The sequence below is a fragment of the Sapajus apella genome, unplaced genomic scaffold (assembly GCF_009761245.1).
Source record: "Sapajus apella isolate SASKATOON/1434 unplaced genomic scaffold, GSC_monkey_1.0 scaffold52, whole genome shotgun sequence".
NCBI classification, from domain to species: Eukaryota; Metazoa; Chordata; class Mammalia; order Primates; family Cebidae; genus Sapajus; species Sapajus apella.
The window spans coordinates 15,854,153-15,873,596 of record NW_022436992.1 but is presented as its reverse complement, the minus strand read 5'-3'; the positions used below and the strand labels follow the sequence as shown (position 1 = coordinate 15,873,596).

The window sequence follows — 19,444 nt, the reverse complement described above, 5'->3', positions numbered from 1 at the left end:
ATTGGTTGCTCATTGATTTAACATTAGCAATGTTCATCGTGTGACTGAGATCAAGACTTTTACAACTGCTTTTTCCTTCTTTTCCCTGAGATAATTAAACTCCTTTAGTGAGAAGACAATTTAGACAGACGATTGGCCATCGATAATCAAAATTTTGGTATTTCTAAGTGAGTGATTTATGGATCCTTCTTCGTAACCTTTGTTCACATGCTATGAGGTAGCGGAAGTAAATAGTCAGTATAAAGAACATTTACCCAGTTTAACCCCTCTTTTTAAGAGGCCAGGCCATTGTGGTTTTAAGTATTTGCCTAGAATGAATTGGTATCCCAGTGTCCTCTGGGAACCAAAATTCTCTTTGTATTTTCTCTTTCCTGCCTTGGACCAGATCCACAAGGTTGGCAAGTAGAGTTGTGCTTTGCCAAGACAGGTATGGCAAGAAATAGCCCTGAGACAGGCCTCCTGGCAGGCAGCTCTCCTCCTGTTCTGCCCTTTGTATGAACCACGAGGCAGGAGTGAGGGCTTCCCATGGAGCGTGTCTCCCTTTCAGTCACACATCTGCGTTCACAGTGCCAGCCAGTTGACTGCATGGGCTGTGTCTGCAGACCTTAGCGTGGGGACTTGACATTGTTTTCAGAGTGAGGAAACTGAACTTGGGGATTTGGGCATGAGTCTGGGCTGTGCTTAGTGTTGGAGCCCCAGCTTGAACTCGGGTCTTTGGTGCTGGCAGACAGCCCTCTGCACAGTACATAATGCTTGGTTTGGTTTGGACTTCCCTTGCTTAGGAGTGAAATGGTTTTGAAGCTTAAATTAGAAAAAAAAATAGTATCAACCATTTCAATCTGATAAGAGTATGTGTGTTAAATGGAAACACGTTCAATGTAAGGATTTCAACTATTTGAATTACCTTGGGGCCTTTTCCCCCCCAAAATATATTGTATTCCTGTGTCATCGCATACTTCCCATTCCAGTTCCTAAAACATTTTACTATTAGCAATTTATAGGAGTGATTTGATACTTTTTTTAAAAGAAGGCAGCTTAAGTGGATGGAATCTGTTTTTCTCTTAGGCACATGCGCCTGTGAAAGTGTCTGAGGTGAGCCAAGCTTGATAACCTGATTTTGTTAGTGAGTTACTTTGCTGTGGGTTAAGTGTGCTGGAGAAAAGACTAAAAGTTTATTTTCTTGTTGATTTGTCTGTTATTTGGTCCCTTGAGAAATGCGTAAATCTAAAGTAGTCTAGTAGTGAATTCTGAATAGATACAATGTTAGTATATGAGTTTATACCTCAATATTACTGATACTTGAGCATAAATTCTAAATTAGTCAAAACAACTTACCAACTTAAGAAAAACTTTGGTACATAGCAGGAGTGCAGTATTTGTTGATTTAAAGAGAATCTAAGTGGTGTTTAATGCAGTGTTATGAGTGCTAGCAGTTCCTTCTCTTTTCACTTGGATTTCACCAGTGTTCTCATTTGAAGCTTAGAACTCTGTTCTCTCCAAAGAAAGCCTGGCATATGCAGTACATGGTGTTGACTCACCTTTGTGTTCCTCTGCTCCTCTTTCTCATAGTGTAGTGTGAGGTATGGAGTGGGAGGTTCCAGCAGGTGACCCATCCCAGTTTGGTCCTCCCACTGGCCTGTTAACAGCCCTGGGGCAAATGCCTCAGCCTGCTTGGAAATGTCAGGGTATTAGGGCCATGGCCCTTTTGCAATGGTCATAGCAGTGTAGGGAGTTGATGCCAGTGGGGAACTGGCTTGCACTGAGTTAAAACAATCCCGCCTCTTTCTTCTTCTAAGATGGGAGTTTCATTCTTGTTGGCCAGGCTGGAGTGCAATGGTGCCATTTTGGTGCACTGCAACCTCTGCCTCTTCACGGGATTCTCCTGCCTCAGCCTCCCAAGTAGCTGGGATTACAGGCAGGTACCACCACGCCCAGCTAATTTTTGTATTTTTTTAGTAGAGATGAGTATTTCACCATGTTGGCCAGGCTGGTCTCGAACTCCTGACTTCAAGTGATCTGCCTGCCTCAGCCTCCCAAAGTGCTAGGATTACAGGCATGAGCCACCGCCAGAGTCTGTTTCTCACCTAGAATACAGACTCACTGGTCAGTAGCCATGTCTGCCCTGGAAAGTGAGGGGCATCAGGGAGGAGCAGGAAGAATGTGTGAACCCAGACACTTGGGAGACCTTCAAAAGCACCAGAACACAGAGTCTTTCAGCACATAATTCTATACATCCTTAACTTGCACATGCGCTAATGGAGACCTCCTGTTCCTTTTCTTTTGTCATGAAAGAGGTCATCTGTCTGGGCACAATTTACTTATTCAACATTTTTATGGTTTACAGATGAGGCCACTGGATCCTCCCTTGGAATTGCCCTTCGTAGGGAGGTTCAGTGGCCAGTTGAGTGGTTAGCAAAATCCAGGTGAAAAGTTTTTCTTTTTATTCAAAATGGGATAAAAAGAAGCAGCTGCCTTTTGTGACTTTAAGTGAGAAGCTTTTATTTGTGTCTCAGCCCTGCGGTGTGTTATCGATCACCATATATCTGTTAAATTGTACTTCACTTTGTATATAGCCATTGAAAGTTTTAACCGTGTAAATAAAATCGATAGGCTTTTCCATGTTTTATTTTAAAAACTGTTGAAGGCGTAGCTTTTTAGGATTTTGTTTTTGCTCTTATTTTTGACCTGTGTCTTGGTCTTCCCTATCATGGAGATGAAAACAGTAATACCTGAGACCTTAATGTAGGTTTAGGAGAAAAGATGCTCGTGACCAATTTCCTGCTACTGGTTTTAAATTACGTAGAGGAAGCCACACTTACTGTGTCATCAGAAACTTATATTTGTAGTTTAAATTCCCATCTCCCTCCCCTCTTGTCCAGATCTGGTTTTTTGACTAGAAACAACTACAGTAACTTCAAATTAAGCATTTTAATTCTAAGGAATGGTCTTAAGTGAATCAATGTATATAGAGTTGTATCTTTACTTTTAAAAGGTCTCTAAAGCATTTTTCTTCTTGTGGAGAAATATACTGGATAATTTACATTGTCAGTAGAATAAATATAGGAGTTTGTGTTTTTGCACTAAAGTAAGTTCAGGGTTGGGCTTCATTTATTTGTCCTTAGTTTGGGGGTTATTTTTGTTTTTCAGAATGAAATGGCACAGATACTTTTAATCTTCTGAAAGTAATCTAAAGCTATAGAAATGGACCTGTAGCTGTCCCAGAGACTTACTAGGACGAAGGTCAGTGTAGAAAAATTAAGGAGCAGTAGCAGTATCCAGTGTCCTGTGTCCTTCTCGGAGAGAACACTGTCACACACTATCCAGAGCAGCGATTTCAGGAGCACACCAAGGCGGGCCAGGTGGTCAAGGGACTTCCCAGGGGATGTCATAAAAGGCTCATGGAAGGAACTGGTTTAGGACCAGATTTGGTGCAGGTTCATTGACAAAAAGTGTGGTGGTGATTAAGAGGGATCATAGATTTCCTTTTTATAGTTGCAGGGCAGAATCAAGATTTTCTATGAGGAGTAACTTTGTAGCACTCAGTGTTCTTCAGGGAGGACAGCAGTGCCTTAGGAAATGCGCATCTGTCCCAGGAAGTAGGCACACAGGCTGGGAGTCGCAGAGGGCTCCTGTCCAGGTCTCCCACATGGTGGAAGATGCTGTCATGACTCAGCTGGGAATGTCCTTGAATATAGGGATTACAACTCAGTCTGGGTTTGCTCCTGGCTGCTAGTAAATATGTTAATGTGTGTGTCGGGGACAGCTCTGGTGACATAGATAATTAGTTCTTCTGATGTTGAATGAGAAATGAGTAAAAAGGCATAATATATTTTAATGTCTTTAGACTTGTACTTTTATTATAAGAGACAGATAATAGTGAAAGAGGGAAAACTCTCATGAAAACTAGTTTCCAGACTTCTGTCCAACTTCACAGCGTTGGTTTACTGGCAGTTTCGAAATGGTGAGGCTGGAAATTGATGAAGTCAGTTTCTTTTGACCATGGCCACATAAAGGCAATGGGCAGTGCACGTTGAAGGAATAAATATGAAAACACTGGCCTCATCTCATAAACTTTATTATTGATAGTATTTTATCCTAACAGCTGTTTTTAAAGCATCGTCTTGAATTCATATGACTGCCCAGGCTTGACACAAATATGTTCCAGGGTGACAGATTGAGGAAACTTTGAGTACTAATGCTGTCACTTTATTTCTCATGGCTTTTCTTTTCATCCAGTGTCTCAGTGGAATTGATTGGGATTGCCAAAAAATAAAATGATGCAAGTGAGAAATAGACCTGGAGGGAGGTGTATGTGTGTGTGTGTCGTTGGTTTCTTGCTTATTTTATTTCTGAGAACCATCAGAGTTGAGGATTTCAAACACATGATTCTGATAGCATTTACCACAAATAGTGATGGCAGTTGCTCTCTTTTGCCTTGTAGCTGACTGGGCCTAGAAACAGCTCCATCACTCAGGTGGGTTTCATAAGGAAACATTAGTGGACTGGTCTGTTGCTTCCCTCCTCCTGTAAGCTTTGAATAACTCTGAATGTAGAAAGATATTTCTGAAAATACTTTAGGAGACTTAACAGTGTTGAATAAACATCCTAGAATTTTTCTTTCTCTAAATGAATGCCAGCATCAGAAAGCCCACCTGCAGACAGAGACAGTGTCTCCTCTAAACATTTTTGGAGTATCTAGTGGAATTGGTTTAAAGCTGGTTTCAGAGTCCACAAAGAAATGGCCCTTTACAGGATCCTTTATTGCTTTTGGTGGTTAAAGCAGAATCTCTCCAGAGAGTAAAGGTGGACAGCCCTGCATGTCTAAAGGACAGGCCTTCTCTCTCCCCACAGCCCTGCAGCCACAGCCACAGCCCTCCCCATAGCCAAGCCCGGCTATGCTTGGCTGTTTCCCACAAGTGCCGGACAGAACATGCACTTTTTGGCTAAGTATGTTCTATTATGTGTATAAAATCCTCTCTCAGTTCTGAGTTGAATATTGATTCAAACCTTAATTCATGCTGATTACTTGAAAATCTAATCTTGATTCTACCCAAGTGTTTGTAGATATCTGAACATCTGAAAACAGTGCAGAGTGAAGTGTTCCTGTGAATTTTAATTTGGTTTCTGGTGCTACACTTGAAACTCCATTAATGATAAGATGGGAACTAAAACAGCAGCTGCCCCTCAGAAATGAGGGTTGTACAAACCTTGTTCCCAGACTGAGGCTGCAGTTGAGAATGCTTGTGTGTGATATGCCCAGCCTCCCAGTACACATGCCTGAGTCATTAGATGTCACTTTACAGCATCATCACAGAGAGCAGCTGTGTTTTGGAGCGAGAATGTCATGATGAGACTTCAGTTCCTTCACTAGGGTAGAGGCTCTTGACATACAATCTCTTGGACATTAAAGAGAAATCAGAAGGTTTAGCCTGACTGATACTGAGCTCGTTATGAATTGACAGTCTCTCGTTAAAAAAAAAATTTTCCCGCCTTGGCTGCTGGCACTACAGAAAGTCCTCTGTGAAAGCCCCAGCCTGATTTCACTATCAACCATTTAACCACGGTATTAATTTTTCAGTTGTTGAACTTTTAAGATTTTAAATTAGAGTTTGGAAATTGTTGCTGAACCAGAATAGTTTGTTAAGAAACATGAATCTTTGAGTAGAACTAAAGTTCCTTGGTGTTGGAAAATACCCACCCCACTCCTCCAAAAATGGATTAAGTATATACTTCATGGTATTTTCTCATAGGGAATAATGTTACCAGTAAGCTCTGGACTTCAAAAATCATTTCTAAGAAGTGTGAAGATTCAGTGGACGTATCACACTTTTGGCAAAAATTGCTTGTGTCTGACATGTTGCATTATAAAAGTTTTGATTAGCCTTTTTTTTTTTTTTTTTTTTAAATACAAGTAAAGAGAAGGACAATGTGGATCTACCAAGGAAGTCCCCTCTGCCCGAGTCTGCTTCTTGCAGGGTTGGCACTTGTGCTGCAGATTATAGCTTTGGCATCGCTTTACCTCAAGAGCAGTTTACATTTTATTGTGCTTTAAAAAAAAAATAGTGCCAGGTTTATGGAGTGAAATGCTTTCATAAATGCTGAAACTACATTTTCTGTGGATAAAAATGCACCTCATCAGAATTTCCCCTTTGAAGAATTTTATCATGTTCACATAAAATTACCAAGTTAAAAATTTGATCTCCCTACAGAGTAGAAGCCTTCATTTCAAATAAAGCCATTTTATTGACCAGATATCAACATTTACAGTGGTCACATTGCAGATAATAAAATATTTATGCTTGGTACTTACTTTTCTTAGAAACTAGAAATGTTAACCTAAGTTATCTTTTTGATACCTCGACTATGTTAGGATGGTAGGAATTGGGTTGAGTATCCAGGTGGGATTACAGGGGTGAGGGTGGAGCAGCAAATGTTTAGAAATTGCTGTATCCCATACCCCACGGACTCCAGGCACACTTTTGGAAGACTGTATCGATGGATTGCTTTGCCATCGTGGTGGCAAAGCAAACTGATGCTAACGTAAATAAAAACCTTAATTTTGGTGCTGCTTGGTGCCACTGGGGGGCTGACAGACCCCATTCATTTGTCCTGGTAGATGTCATCTGGTATGAGACCAAACACAACTCTCGCTGACATTAAATTAGCGATGAAGTTAAGGAGAGGCTTTCTTGATCCTCGAAGAAGGCATTTTGTCACTTAAGAAATAATTGAACTTTATGTTGCACTGTATTAATGGATTAAAACTACCTTTTTAAAATAGCAGAATAAAGTTCCTTTTAAAATAGTAAAAATAGGGTTTTTGTCATTTAATCTTCATAACCATATACTGCTGTGTGCATACTAGCTAGGTCTCACTGCAGGATGAGTGTTTGCCCTTACTTTTAGCTTTATACATTCAAGGAATAAGAACTGTATTTGTATTCTCAAAAAAACAAACTGGTTTTTTAAAAAAATAATGATAGGTGCTTGTTAGAGTAGCCCCAACAGGTCAGTCTCTTTTGCAAAATGTAATTTATATTTCCATAATAACTTTTTAAAACTACACCTAAGTACAGTTGATAGCTGTCTTAGTAATCTGTAGCTATTGCCAATTCCAGTATATGCAATTCCAGCATAAGCCTTGTCTCTAAACCATTATCTTTGGTTAATACAACTCTCCTAACTCTTAAATGCTAAAGATAAATCTCAGGGCTCCAGGGCATTGCCATGGTTTCTTACCTTTTGCCCACTAGGGTCTGGTTGGGAAACCATCTGCACCAGAGTTGGTTAGTAACTTACAAGAGTACAGCCTTCTCCTGTAACCTCCTGCCCCAGCACATACCCTCACACCCTCCGTTTCTCTCTACCAGAGCTTAGGGATGTATTTATATCTCTGAATTTATTTAAGCTAATTAAATTTAGCTACTGAACTTTTCCTTTTGTAAAAGAAACAGGCCATTTGCTTATTTGCGTCCTCGAAAGCTAGCAGGACATTTATCTCTTAACATAGAAGTTAAAATTGTCCACCAGGGTTCCTTATTTATCTCCTTGCTGCATGCTAGGTTGAATGCATTCACTAAGTGCTAGTTTTGATAGGTTGGCTTCTGACAGAGACTGCCCCTTTGATGGTGTTTGGTGGTGTTTGCAGTTGCCAGCCCAAGCACAAGCCATGTGGGACCTTCTAAACCACAGACACAAGTCAAGGTGTTAAAGGGAATCCAGTGGACTTCATCTACAAGTTGGGAGAAATTGATGGGGGGAGTTATATTTGTTTTGTCTTACGAAAAGTATAAAGTATGTCTCCTTGTCCAAAAGAAATTTTGCAGTTAGTTGAAATCAAGCAGTTAACCCACAAGAATGTAAGCCCCATGGAAGCAGGACATGGCCTCCTCTGATGCTGTACCCAGAGCACCTCCTAGAACAATGTCTGGCATGTGAGTGTTTGTGTTTGTTGAGTGGTTTTGTGACTATCATTGATTTATTAAGTATTGGGTAACTTGGCCAGCAATTTTTACCAGTCTGCCAACTTTATAAAACATCCATCTATATTTCACAGATGTCCTTTTGATAATTGGCATTTTCCTCACTTCTGACCCCAGGGCTGAAGGCAGTTTTCTCTCTCAGTCATGTGTAGTGACAAACAGGTGGAGCCTGAAGCTCAGGAGAGGTGGGTGATGATGTCTTGCTGGCTGGATGTTCACCTGTGCATATGGGTAGGTGCATCTCCTTTAGGAGGATTGCATGACACCCTTGTGCAGTGGGTGCCCAAACAAAAACTTTTCTTCTTCCCCTAAGGGTGAATTAACTTGTTTAAAAGCTTCTAAATCAGGAAAGAAAACTTAAAAACAGTAACTCTTTAAAGGACTGTAAGCCCAGGAAAAGGAACTATGACGTTAGCATCACCTGGTATCGCATCTACCCAGAAATTTTGTTTTCTCCCAGTTTAGTTGCTGAAAATTAATTTTAAGACCTTTTATAGATTTGTTAGTACAATCAAAGTAAATTTTATATGATTGGATGTATTCAGAGGCCATGCCTGACATCAAAAGTTTGCCTTTCATCAGCCTTTGCGTTTCTCCACCAGGGCTTCTTATAGCCGTTCCTCCCTCTGGCTTATTCGCAGAGTGCAGATAACTCTGGAGGGGATTGGTGTGTGTCCCCCACTCTTCTCCACCACCCCCACAGGGTGGTGTGATATTCTGCCTCTCTTAGGCCCTCAGTCTTTGTGGGATTATTGTTAAATTCAATTGGGTAGGGGCTGGGGAACAGAGAAGACGAGGCAAGGGTTTTTAGAGGAATTGGCAAAAACTCTTCAAAGTGTTCACTTTTAAGTGCTTTTATAGAGCTGTGAATCAGTATCAGTTTTACCAGCCTTTTACAAAAATAAAAAACAGGAAGTTATGTTCATACTATTACAAAATCCTATTATCGTAGGTTTTTACATGTTTTGTTCTGGCAAAAACGTAATACGTATTTTAATTGTGAGTACAGTATGCCCATTTTTATAGTAAGTTAGCATAAGTCACACGTGACTAGCAGTGAAAATCCAAAAATCTTATCTCTTTTCCTGTACACATGTTACTGAACTGTTCGCCTCTGAGTATAATGCTTTCCTGGTGGCACATGGAGAACATAATCTTTCTAATGCATAATGGGATCTTTGACAACTCACATTTGTGTTCTCCTTCGTTTTTGGCTGCCACATGGCTTTTAATGGTTTCATTAGTAAACAGATGAATGTACTGGGTGTGAATGTTAGTGACAGCTTAATGAAAGGGCAGTCCCCCCTCTTTCTTCTCCTTTCAAAAACGCCTTTGCTCTTAGACCCCAAAACATTTTTTCTCTCCATGTGGTGTTTGCAGACTTGAGCCCATCTTGATTGGCTGCATTAATATTGAGACAAAACATGCAATTACGCTTTCATTTGGCACTGGGGTAACCCTCCTGAAGACAGCTGTCTGTATCATTGTACGTGCTTTAATAAAAACCATCTCATTCAGGTTTCTTAGAGTTTCACTTATTTTGCTTTGAATGGGGCAACCATTTTACCTCATATTTTTCTGTGATGTTTGAAAGTTATGTAACAATTTTTACCTTGTAATAAGATCAGAATGGTCATTTTACTGAAAAGCCAAATTGTTATGCTCTAATTATGTTTCAGGCACATTTCTTTGGCAGTATTTTCCTTTTTTTTTTTTTTTTGAGTATCTTCTTGAAATGGAAGTGTGTATGAATGGGTAGGGATGCTTTCAGTTCTTGCAATTCTGAATCTCCGGTTTTGAAAAAGGAAATTATTCTATATCTCTTATTATTTAACCGAAGTTATGTAGTGCTACTCTGATCTTTAATAGATGGCTGTAGTTTTTACAGTAAGGGAGCTCCCAGAAACATGAAAGAGTGTGTGAGATAGGCTTGCCTCTACTGTAGAGACTTATCTTTGGAACTTTCCGAGTGATCCATGAACCACAAAGTGATTTTTGTTTTGTTTGTTCTGATGCAGCTTCCATGAGGCAATCTCAGGCTGAACCTGCAGGTATGCGCCCGGAGATATGGATCGCCCAAGAGTTGCGGCGTATCGGAGACGAGTTTAACGCTTATTATCCAAGGAGGGTAATGATATTTTCTTTACCCCCTTTCTGCTCACCCCTCCCCCTCCACACTGTATTTTTTTAAAAAAAGACAAAGTGACTTGTCATAACTACATGCTAATTCTGGAAATGAATACTGTTGCCTAGTTGTGGCCTTTCATTGTTTCTCCTTTCCCATTTTTCATTTGTTTTATGGCTGAGTTTAAGTAATGACACTTAAATAAAATACAGTAGGAGGCAGCAAAGGAATTTTATGAGGGCAGACTTTAAAACAATGCTAAAAAAGGGATTATTTATAGGCTTTGAGGGAGTCCCACCTAAATATTATTTACATAGGTTTCAATCCATGTAGTGTGTTTCTGTACTTCCCTTGTGCAGTTTACGTCAAAGTTAAAAGAAATTTTTAAAAAACACCTTTTGTTACTTAGCGCACAGGAGCGATGCCAGCACTCATGTAAAACACTCTCCTGCAATTTGCAGGGTGACCCGGGTAAGAGCAGGGAGCCATTGCCCTTGCAGAGCCATTGCTGTCTTTGGACATTTAGTTATTGTAATATATTAGAAGGCCACTAATCAATAGCCTGTAATTTGGGCTATAAAAACTATATTGTGGATAATTGACTGTCACTTATTTTTAGCTATTTTCTTGATTTTTAAAACATTTTAGCCTCTGTCATCTTCTGTAGTTAGTAGAAGTAGAAGCAGTGTTTTTTGTGTTTGTTTTACCTGGGGGCAATATAGGTGATCATTTGGACACCTTTTTCACATGGGAGACATTTTTAAATGTGTAGGCATTAACTCCAGGAGTTAGTACCATTAGAAACAGCTGTGACTACTTCCGCTAAAGGGCACACTACTAGCAAATGTGTGATATAGTATAATTTACTTGTTCACAGAGTTTTAAACACCTCATATAAAGGTATCTCAGTTGATTCATCCAAAAGGAAGACACTAATTCTTATTTTGTGGACAGTGTTACAGTTGTTAATATCATTAATTCTTAGCACTTCTCTTCTAGCTCTATTTTTTTTTTCTGAACATTGTTGTTTCACATAAGTACCTCTTAAAGATTTTTTTTTAAAATCTGTTTTCTGGGGGAGGTCATGCTTAGTTAACTGTTGCTATGTAAATGGATTTTACCTTTGAATTATTATTTTTCTGTCTGTGCACAATGTTTTTTAGACAAATATAGAGACATTTTCCTGTTACAAAAGAGTCAATTCTTCAGTATGGAATTTCTGTAAGAGGCAAGGATGTTTTAAAATACACATCAGATCTTCCTACCTTTCTGTGGAGGTGTGTGTTTGAGGAGTGTGCTGTAGTAATGATTCTGTTGTAAAATGGGAATGTGACATTGATGGGCTTAAGAATTTCTTAAAATATTGTCTTTAGCTGGCAAAACTCTTGGCATCCTCCACCTGACATAAACCAGTTCACAGAACGTATGTTCCTTTCCAGCCTGTATCCGAAATGGTAATTTTTTTTCCAAGTTTGGTTGGTTTTATAATGTCACTGAAGTTACCCTTCCCTCCAGTTCCTCTGCCTTGGTTTTCCTAAAGGGATTTCGGTGTTCCTGTATGTGACTGGATGTGGCTGTCTCTTGGTTGACTAGAAAGAATTGGTGAGAAGTGGGACAACAGTGTATTGAGGATGGAGGTGGGGAGGAAATGGGTCCCTTTAAGAGAGCAAGTGAATACACTCAAGTCCCGATTCTGGGATTGTGTCCAAAATCCAACAGGACAGATCATTTCTGATGGGTGTGGAGACACCTCCAAACCTGGACTATAAACTATCCCCTTGGCCTGTTTTCTTCCCGTCTGGAAGGGGCTTTGTAGACACCTTTGGGGCAGGATCTGCCTTAGATGGGGCTGCCTGAGATCCGGGCTGCAGTAGGCCTTGCCTGGTGCCCACAGTGTCTCCCTGCTGCCAGGAGCTCTGGGTACTGAGATGAGCTCGCACATTCTCGGGGATTCTATTAGTGATTTTGACAACAGAGCTGGATGTGTTTAAGGATATTATACAAGTTTCTCTTTAAACCATGCAATATGAATGCATGACTCCACAAGGCTTTCCTGTGGTCCTGCCCAGATGGACCTTGTGGGTACACCTCCTTCATGGCCTCCATGAGTGGTCAGTGACAAGACATGGGCTAAGGCTCACATGGGGACTAGAGTGCCTCCCAGTCCCCAGCCATCCCCTTGCGAAGGCTGTCAAGGTGGGGAATAGTTTGAGTCACATGCCAATGAAACCTAAGCTGCCGGGTTGTCTTTGTTACCTTGCCTCTCTGTTGAGAATGCAATGGCAGCACCTAACAGGTTCATAGCCTGCCTCCCGACTTCTCTTCTCCCAATGTCATTTCACAGTTTAATGTTCAAGTGTATGGTTAAGATGGTCATGTCTGTGTATCCAATGAGATGCAACGTATTGTTCCCCTGCTTTTGGTGGTAAACTAAATTTGGCTGATTGCAGTATTTATGAGATTTTGTCATTGTCCGTCTTATTTTGCCTATCTTAAATAATTCAATGCAAAAATACAGTCACAAATAATTAAAGGACTTAAGCCTTCTTAGTATGCTGGGATATTGGGTGGAAGGAGTAGGTAGAGATTCTAGGTTATAACCCAATTTTTCTGAAAAAAAGATAAATATATTTAGATTTTGTAAATTATTCAAAACACTGGATAATACTCTGGATAGTGACACAGTGACCTTCAAAGCCACAGACACCCGTCTTGATACTTGTTAAATTTAAGACAGTCCAGCCGGGCGCGGTGGCTCAAGCCTGTAATCCCAGCACTTTGGGAGGCTGAGGCGGGTGGATCATGAGGTCAAGAGATCGAGACCATCCTGGTCAACATGGTGAAACCCCGTCTCTACTAAAAATACAAAACATTAGCTGGGCATGGTGGCGCGTGCCTGTAATCCCAGCTACTCAGGAGGCTGAGGCAGGAGAATTGCCTGAACCCAGGAGGCGGAGGTTGCGGTGAGCCGAGATCGCGCCATTGCACTCCAGCCTGGGTAACAAGAGCGAAACTCTTGTCTCAAAAAAAAAAAAAAAAAAAAAAAAATTTAAGACAGCCCATTGTCTGGAATCACACTTAATGGTCCAGTGTTAAATATTGGGGGCAGAAATCCGGGGAGGAAATGGGAGGCTGTTTTGGGAAATAATGAATTCAGATTACCTGTTGTTTTCACAAGGGAATTATCTTCTCTTGGCAAGCCAGTGTACCTCACTACGCTGCTTTAGGATGAATATTAGCCTTTTAAATATTGACTGTCTTTATTTGCTTAATGCTATTACAATGCCTTGTCTAAAGTGTTAGTCTTTTATTACCATGAGCCTTGCGAAGCCTGACAGGATATTTTCCCGTTTTTCCAGTTAGAGAAATAGAGGAAGTTGTCGTGTAGTTGTCATGTATTCAGTCCACTTAAGGGCAGTGGGGAAGCATTTGAGACGGAGCTGTGGAGGCTGAATCCTTGAAGGAGGAGGTGAGAGAGGCACAGGTGAGCGCAAAGTCCCAGTGCATGTCCCCTCTTCTCTTCTGATGCTGTGCCATTCCCAGATGACCCTGCCCGGCTGAATGACCTGACTCCTCTATTTAGTTGGAGTTTTGCTACTACAGAGGATTTTGGTAACTTTATTTTGAAATAATTTCAGACTCACAAAAATGTTGCAAGAATGACACAAAGAACCACCCTTTTATATCTGCCCCATTTGTTTTAATGTTTTCCCTCTTTGCACACATGTACAGTTTATTTCAGAATAAACTGCAGAGATGATACTTCAGTGTGTATTTCCCAAAAATAGGAGTAATCCCTTATGCAACCACAGTGCAATTATCAAAATTGGCAAATAGTGTTACAGAACTATTATCTGATCTATGTACCTTATTCGAATTTTAGAAGTCGTCCCAACAATGTCCTTCTCAGGGAAAAAAAAAAAAAAAAAAAACAAATTTTCTGACTCGAGCCAATGTAGGATTACACATTGAATTTAGGTGTACTAGCTCTGGCTCTGTTAATCTGGAACTGTTCCTCTGTCTTTGTCTTTTATGACAGTGACATTTTTTAAGGATCAGGGCAGTTGTAATTTACAGACTCCCTGAATTTGATTTATCTGATGTTTCTACATGATGAGACTCACTTTTTGCATTCCTGACAGAAGTGCTCCAGAGGTGATGTGTCTGTCCTCAGTTTGGTACAGCAGGAGGCATACCACGTCCATTTGTCCTGTTACTGATGAGGTTCACTTCGATCCAAGATGGTGTCTTCCACTGTGAAGTTAGTACTTCTCCATTTATAATAGAAGGACAGAGCTTATAAAGGACAAAGAGCTATTCTTTTTCCCTTATATAGTTATTTAGTGTACCAACTTAGATTCATGGATTCCTGTTTTATTCAATGGACTACAATCCATTACTCTCAATATTTATTTTGATGCTCAGCATCTTTTTTTTTAAATATATATACTTTAAGTTCTGGGGTACATGTGCAGATCTTGCATGATTGTTACATAGGTATACACATGCCGTAGTGGTTTGCTGCCTCCATCCCCCCACCCACCTACATTAAATATTTCTCCTAATGTTATCCCTCCCTAATCTCCCTACCCCTTGCTATCAGTTTCTTAAAGATTTGGTAGGAGGCACCAGTAGTGCAGGCGCAGGGAGAACCAGTTGTGGGACAAAGCCCAGGGGCTGTGGAGGTGATGGAGCTCTTAAAAGGCATTTGTTGCTGAATGAATGTGGCCAGGGGGCTGCTGACCCTCTCAGCTCCTCCTATGCAAGTCTGCTTTGCAGGGCATTCTTACAAGACTCCAAGCTTATGAGACTCCTAGTGGAGAGTGGGGAAGCTATTGGTAAAGACTGGGTAGCACAGGGAAGATAGTGGGGGGAGGGAAGAGAAGTTCTTTAAGAAGCTAAGTCTTTATTTTGGAATTTGTGAGGAGGTGAGCAGCTTGCCTTTACCTGAGTGGAACAGTGTTTGTACACCTTCTCTTCCTTGTGGGTGGGCACATCATCCCAAGACAGCCAGAACTGTTCTTCTGTAGCTGTGGCCAGTTTCTTTCATCACCCAAACTGTGTTAGAGCATGTGCTGGTTCATCTGCTGCATGCAGTGCCAGCAAGTGTAGATTGCGATCCTCTGTAGGTGTGGAACACAGGTACTAGAAGGATAGTGTCTACTTGGATGGGAGTCTTGACCATGGCCAGGGCTGCAGTCAGAAGCCCTTGGAATGTAATGCTTGCTCTTGGAGTAACTGGACCCATTCTGCAACCAACATTCTTCCCCTCTTTCCCCTCCATCCCTTCTACCACCCCTAATACTGAAGCTGGAGTCGTTTACTTTCTGTGGCTTCTTAAGTTCTTTGCAGTGAGGTTGTCCAACTCAAGTCACTTTGAATGCAGGCAGACTGCTCTTGGCTAACAGTGACCTGCGCATGTCCTGGTGGTGGGCTGCGGTGGACAGCAGCACATGAATCTGCTCTCCAGATGAGGCAGGCAGTGAATGAAAACCCTTTCATTGTTTGATCACGAGAAACAGTGATCTTTTGTTTACACTGCCTACTTCCTTCTCTGTCCAGAGCATGTGCAGACATGAATTGATTGAAATGCATGTAGACCCAGTCTAGCCTTGAATCAAAGTAGAGTTGTGAAGGTGGCTTGCAGACTGGTTTTAATGGAAAGAATTTAATGTAAGTGTCATTACATTAGCATTTTCCTATACTGTGTATAAATTTGAAATACTTATATGCTCCCCCTCTTGAGAAGTGAAATCCCCAGTGCTATCTCATTCTCGTTTTTATAAATGATAGTCATTCTTCTGGGAATAATGTACAAAGGCGAGGACTAAAGTTTAGCCTGTTCGGTAATTGCACAAACTGAACACAAACCCAGAGATGTGTGTTCTCGGCATTCTTTGGAGGCCTTCATTAATTGAATGTTGGAATTTAGTAAAATAAATTGCTTTCTGTTACTGGCTGTGAAAAGAATTGTGGAAATCTGCATGTCAGTTATTAAATATATGCAATGATAGGTTGCCCCCACACTTCACTCACATGAGTTTCTAAAACGTCAATTTTCATAACAAAAGCAGTCATGAGGAGCTTAGATAAATTGATACCTGCCATTGATCAGTGGCACAGTTTTCAGGTTCAGCAAGCGTTTTCCTTAGAGCTGGAGGGGAGGCAGCTCAGTGTTTGGGTTTAGGAGCCTTCCTTGCCTGTTTCACACCACACCATTTCTATCCCACAAGTGCAATGGCCAGAGGTGATGAGCTCCTTGGTTCTTCCCCTCAGACTTTCAGGAGAACGTGTGGCTGTGATTGTGTGGACTATGGATTGCTGGTTTTCCAAACAGGGGCGTTCTATTGCTCATTGAGGCCAGAATGTGATCTTATAGGCAAACACAGCTCACAGAGAAGTATGGGGACTTTGGGGTCAGACCTAGTACCCTGGCTGTACCCTTAACTTTTAGGAGGCCCATTTTCTGGTCTATCAAAGGATAAGCATGTAGTGAAGATTAAGTAAGAACATTTAGAGATGGAGCTAGAAAATTCTTATTATCATCATTCTGTTTCCTCTTACTTTGAACTATAATTGAAACATTTTTCAGTGAGTCTTTGGTATTTAGAAAGGGAGATACCAGGAACTCTGTTTGCTGGTCTGTCTTTTAAATACTTTCGAACTGCTTTTTAAACAAGTTGTGTGTTTGACCCTCCTGCACGTGCTGTGTCTGGGTATAGGCAAATATGAGATGAGGCTGAGGCACTGGTGTGTGTTTAAATGGCTGGGTGGGCATTGGACTAAAGGGTTTGTGCTTGTTTGCACCACGTGTGAGTGCTTATCTGTCTGGCAGGTGCCTACCTACACCTGCAGGGCTGCCTTGCAGCTCTGGATCAAGGCCATTAACACATCGTGTAACCATGAGGAGATGCAGGTGCCTGGAAGGGGACTTCAGGAGGTCTAACTGGGTTTTTTTTTTAATCTCTTCAAGAGGAAACGAAGATGCACACAAACTAAGGCTTGGTCCTGCTGCAGACTTTCAAAAATAATAAGCTTCTCATATCACCCTTCACTAGACTTCTACCACCTGAAACAAAGTGGAGAGGTTTTAGTTGTGGTTAAACTATGTTACGTCTCACTTAGCATTTTTATGAGGCTGGAAGATTTTGGAACAGTGTGTTTCTGCTCTGAATCTAATATTCCAACTACTGGTGGCTCACACAGATGTCAGAACAATCTGTGTCTTCTCTGTGGTTGGCCATAGAACAGTGACAACTTCAGAAGTGGTAGGTGGGAGTTATTCACTTTATTCAGCACCGGGTCTGGAGTCTGACAGGCTAGAGGCCTGCCAAGTGGAGGGATGTGCTGTGCTGCCTGAAGAGCATCAGTGCACAGCCTCACCTGGACATTCACTGGAGAAGGGATTAGTCTCACAAGAAGCCTTAACTATCGTAATTTCTTTGAAATGTTGTGTCAAAAATAGAATAAAAGTTTGGTTTATGCAAATGTAGTTTTTATCTGACTTATGAAGACCACATTGTCACCATAGCAGATCAACTGCAGTACCATTAGCTTTGCAGCGCTGGGGGAGTGCACTCTCCTGATTTGGGGTGAAGGTACCATGCATCCGGGAGAGAACTTCCCAGTGCCCTTTCCCCAGCTGTGGTGACCTCTAAGTGCATAGGCATAAGCTATGCAAATATCCCTGTTGCCTTGGTGATGAATAGAAAGTGGATTTGGGGTTGGGCAGTATTGCAGCAACTTCCTCTGACACCTGAAAACAGCAGTGCATATGGAACCAGTGCTGAAATACAACTGAGCTGCAGTTTGACTGTGGTTGTTAGTCTGAAAGAGGAGAGAGACCAGATCTTTCTGAGGAGCCCCGCATTGAGCTCACCATATGCTGGGCCTTTTTCTCTCTGACCTCTGTGTCACTCAGTTGCCAGTTAAAATGCTGTTTAGACGCTGGGTTATGAATGGGTAGTGGGGTGGTATTCTTCTAACAGAATCGGGAGGTAACTCCTAGTCCCCTCTCCCACCCTGCCATCTTTGATTATAGGAGCACTCAGCAGTGTCCCTGAAGGTGCCGTGACAGCCCCTGGATATTCTCAGGCTCTTAGATGCCCATTCCAGGCCCTCTTTTCTGCAGCCTGTGGGGATCAGACACCAACCAGAGAGACACTGCTTCATCAGTTGCCTGAGCTTGGAGCAGAGATTCCCCTCTGTCCTTCCTGCTCTCACAGACCAAAATTCAGTCTCCTACAACATGTTGACACTTAAATATATATATATTTTTAAAGTTTCAGGACATCTTATACATTCAATGTTTAAATTCTATAAGAAACAAGTTTTTGAGTAAGTTAAATTCCTTTGCATCTCAGAGTTCTTTAGGTATACCTTGCTTTTTGAATGCCTCTTAGAATTAGGAATTAAGCTTGCTTTGATATGACAAATTGTCATTTTTTTCCTTGTTACTTTGACTGCCAGGAAACTCTTAACTAAACTGTGGCTCTCTTGCAGCATATCTCACCCCTGATTCCCAGGATAACTCCTTGATGTCATTTCTGATCTTAGCCTTTTTAAAAATTGCGTCATACACATTTGTGCTTTTTTTAAGTCCCCCCTTGAATGATGCTGTGCCTGTGTCTGTGTTGTACTTACTTAATTCTTTGGCCCAATGGGTGTGGGCCCTGCCTTTGAAGCGTGGGTGGATGGGCTGTTCTGTGAGCTGTGTTGTAGGAATCACTTCGTGATTCTCAATTCTCACTCCAGAAGCTCTGTGACCTCAGCTCAGCCTGAAACAAGGCCCCTTCAGGTCTGAGGAGCAATGAGCCCTTCCTGGCACAGGCACAGGGCATTTGAGGAGGTAAGGTGCTGGCCTGAAAGGCCTTGTTTAACTTCTGTCCTGCTTCTGGCATTCCATCTTCATGTGGGCCAAGAGTACCCATCCTGTCCTATCACTGTTTTGTGCTGCCCCTCCAGTCATTTGCCTGGCCCCTGTGTCACTGGCTGCAAAACAGCATATGGATTGCTATCCTGGCACTCAGGTTGTTGTGGAGACCAAAAAGCATGGGCTAGGTCATTTCATTTAGTGATGGCCTTGGCAGCTCTGTCCCCAAGCTTGGACACACAAAGTCCAAAGGCCTGGAGTGCCATAAGCAGCTTTACAGAGGCTGGACTCCTTCCTCTCTCTCTGCCAGAGAGTGAAGCTAAATCCAAAGCTGCATTCTATAGGTGTCTGGTGGTCAACCTGACCAGTTCCCTGGGGCCAGGGCCTCTTTCGTTTTCCAAGCATCTGCTTCCCTGGACTGAGCAAGAGAATGTTGTTCTGCTGCGATTATTTTGGCATTAGAGT

General features: G+C 41.6%; 1 protein-coding gene across 13 annotated transcripts in view; it reads left to right on the top strand.

The window, feature by feature from the left end:
* Positions 1–19,444, top strand: part of BCL2L11 (BCL2 like 11) — a 71,610-nt gene that overhangs the window by 18,511 nt on the left and 33,655 nt on the right. For 9 of the 13 annotated variants that reach the window (XM_032243750.1, XM_032243748.1, XM_032243744.1 and 6 more), the window contains one exon: positions 10,001–10,110. The exons of 2 other annotated variants lie outside the window; for them this stretch is intronic. In XM_032243750.1, coding sequence (XP_032099641.1) covers positions 10,001–10,110 — 110 coding nt within the window. Of the gene's footprint in view, positions 1–2,088; positions 2,349–10,000; positions 10,111–13,466; positions 13,592–19,444 lie in introns of those variants that run through there. 2 more of the 13 variants (XR_004258335.1, XM_032243743.1) reach the window with 2 other exon arrangements.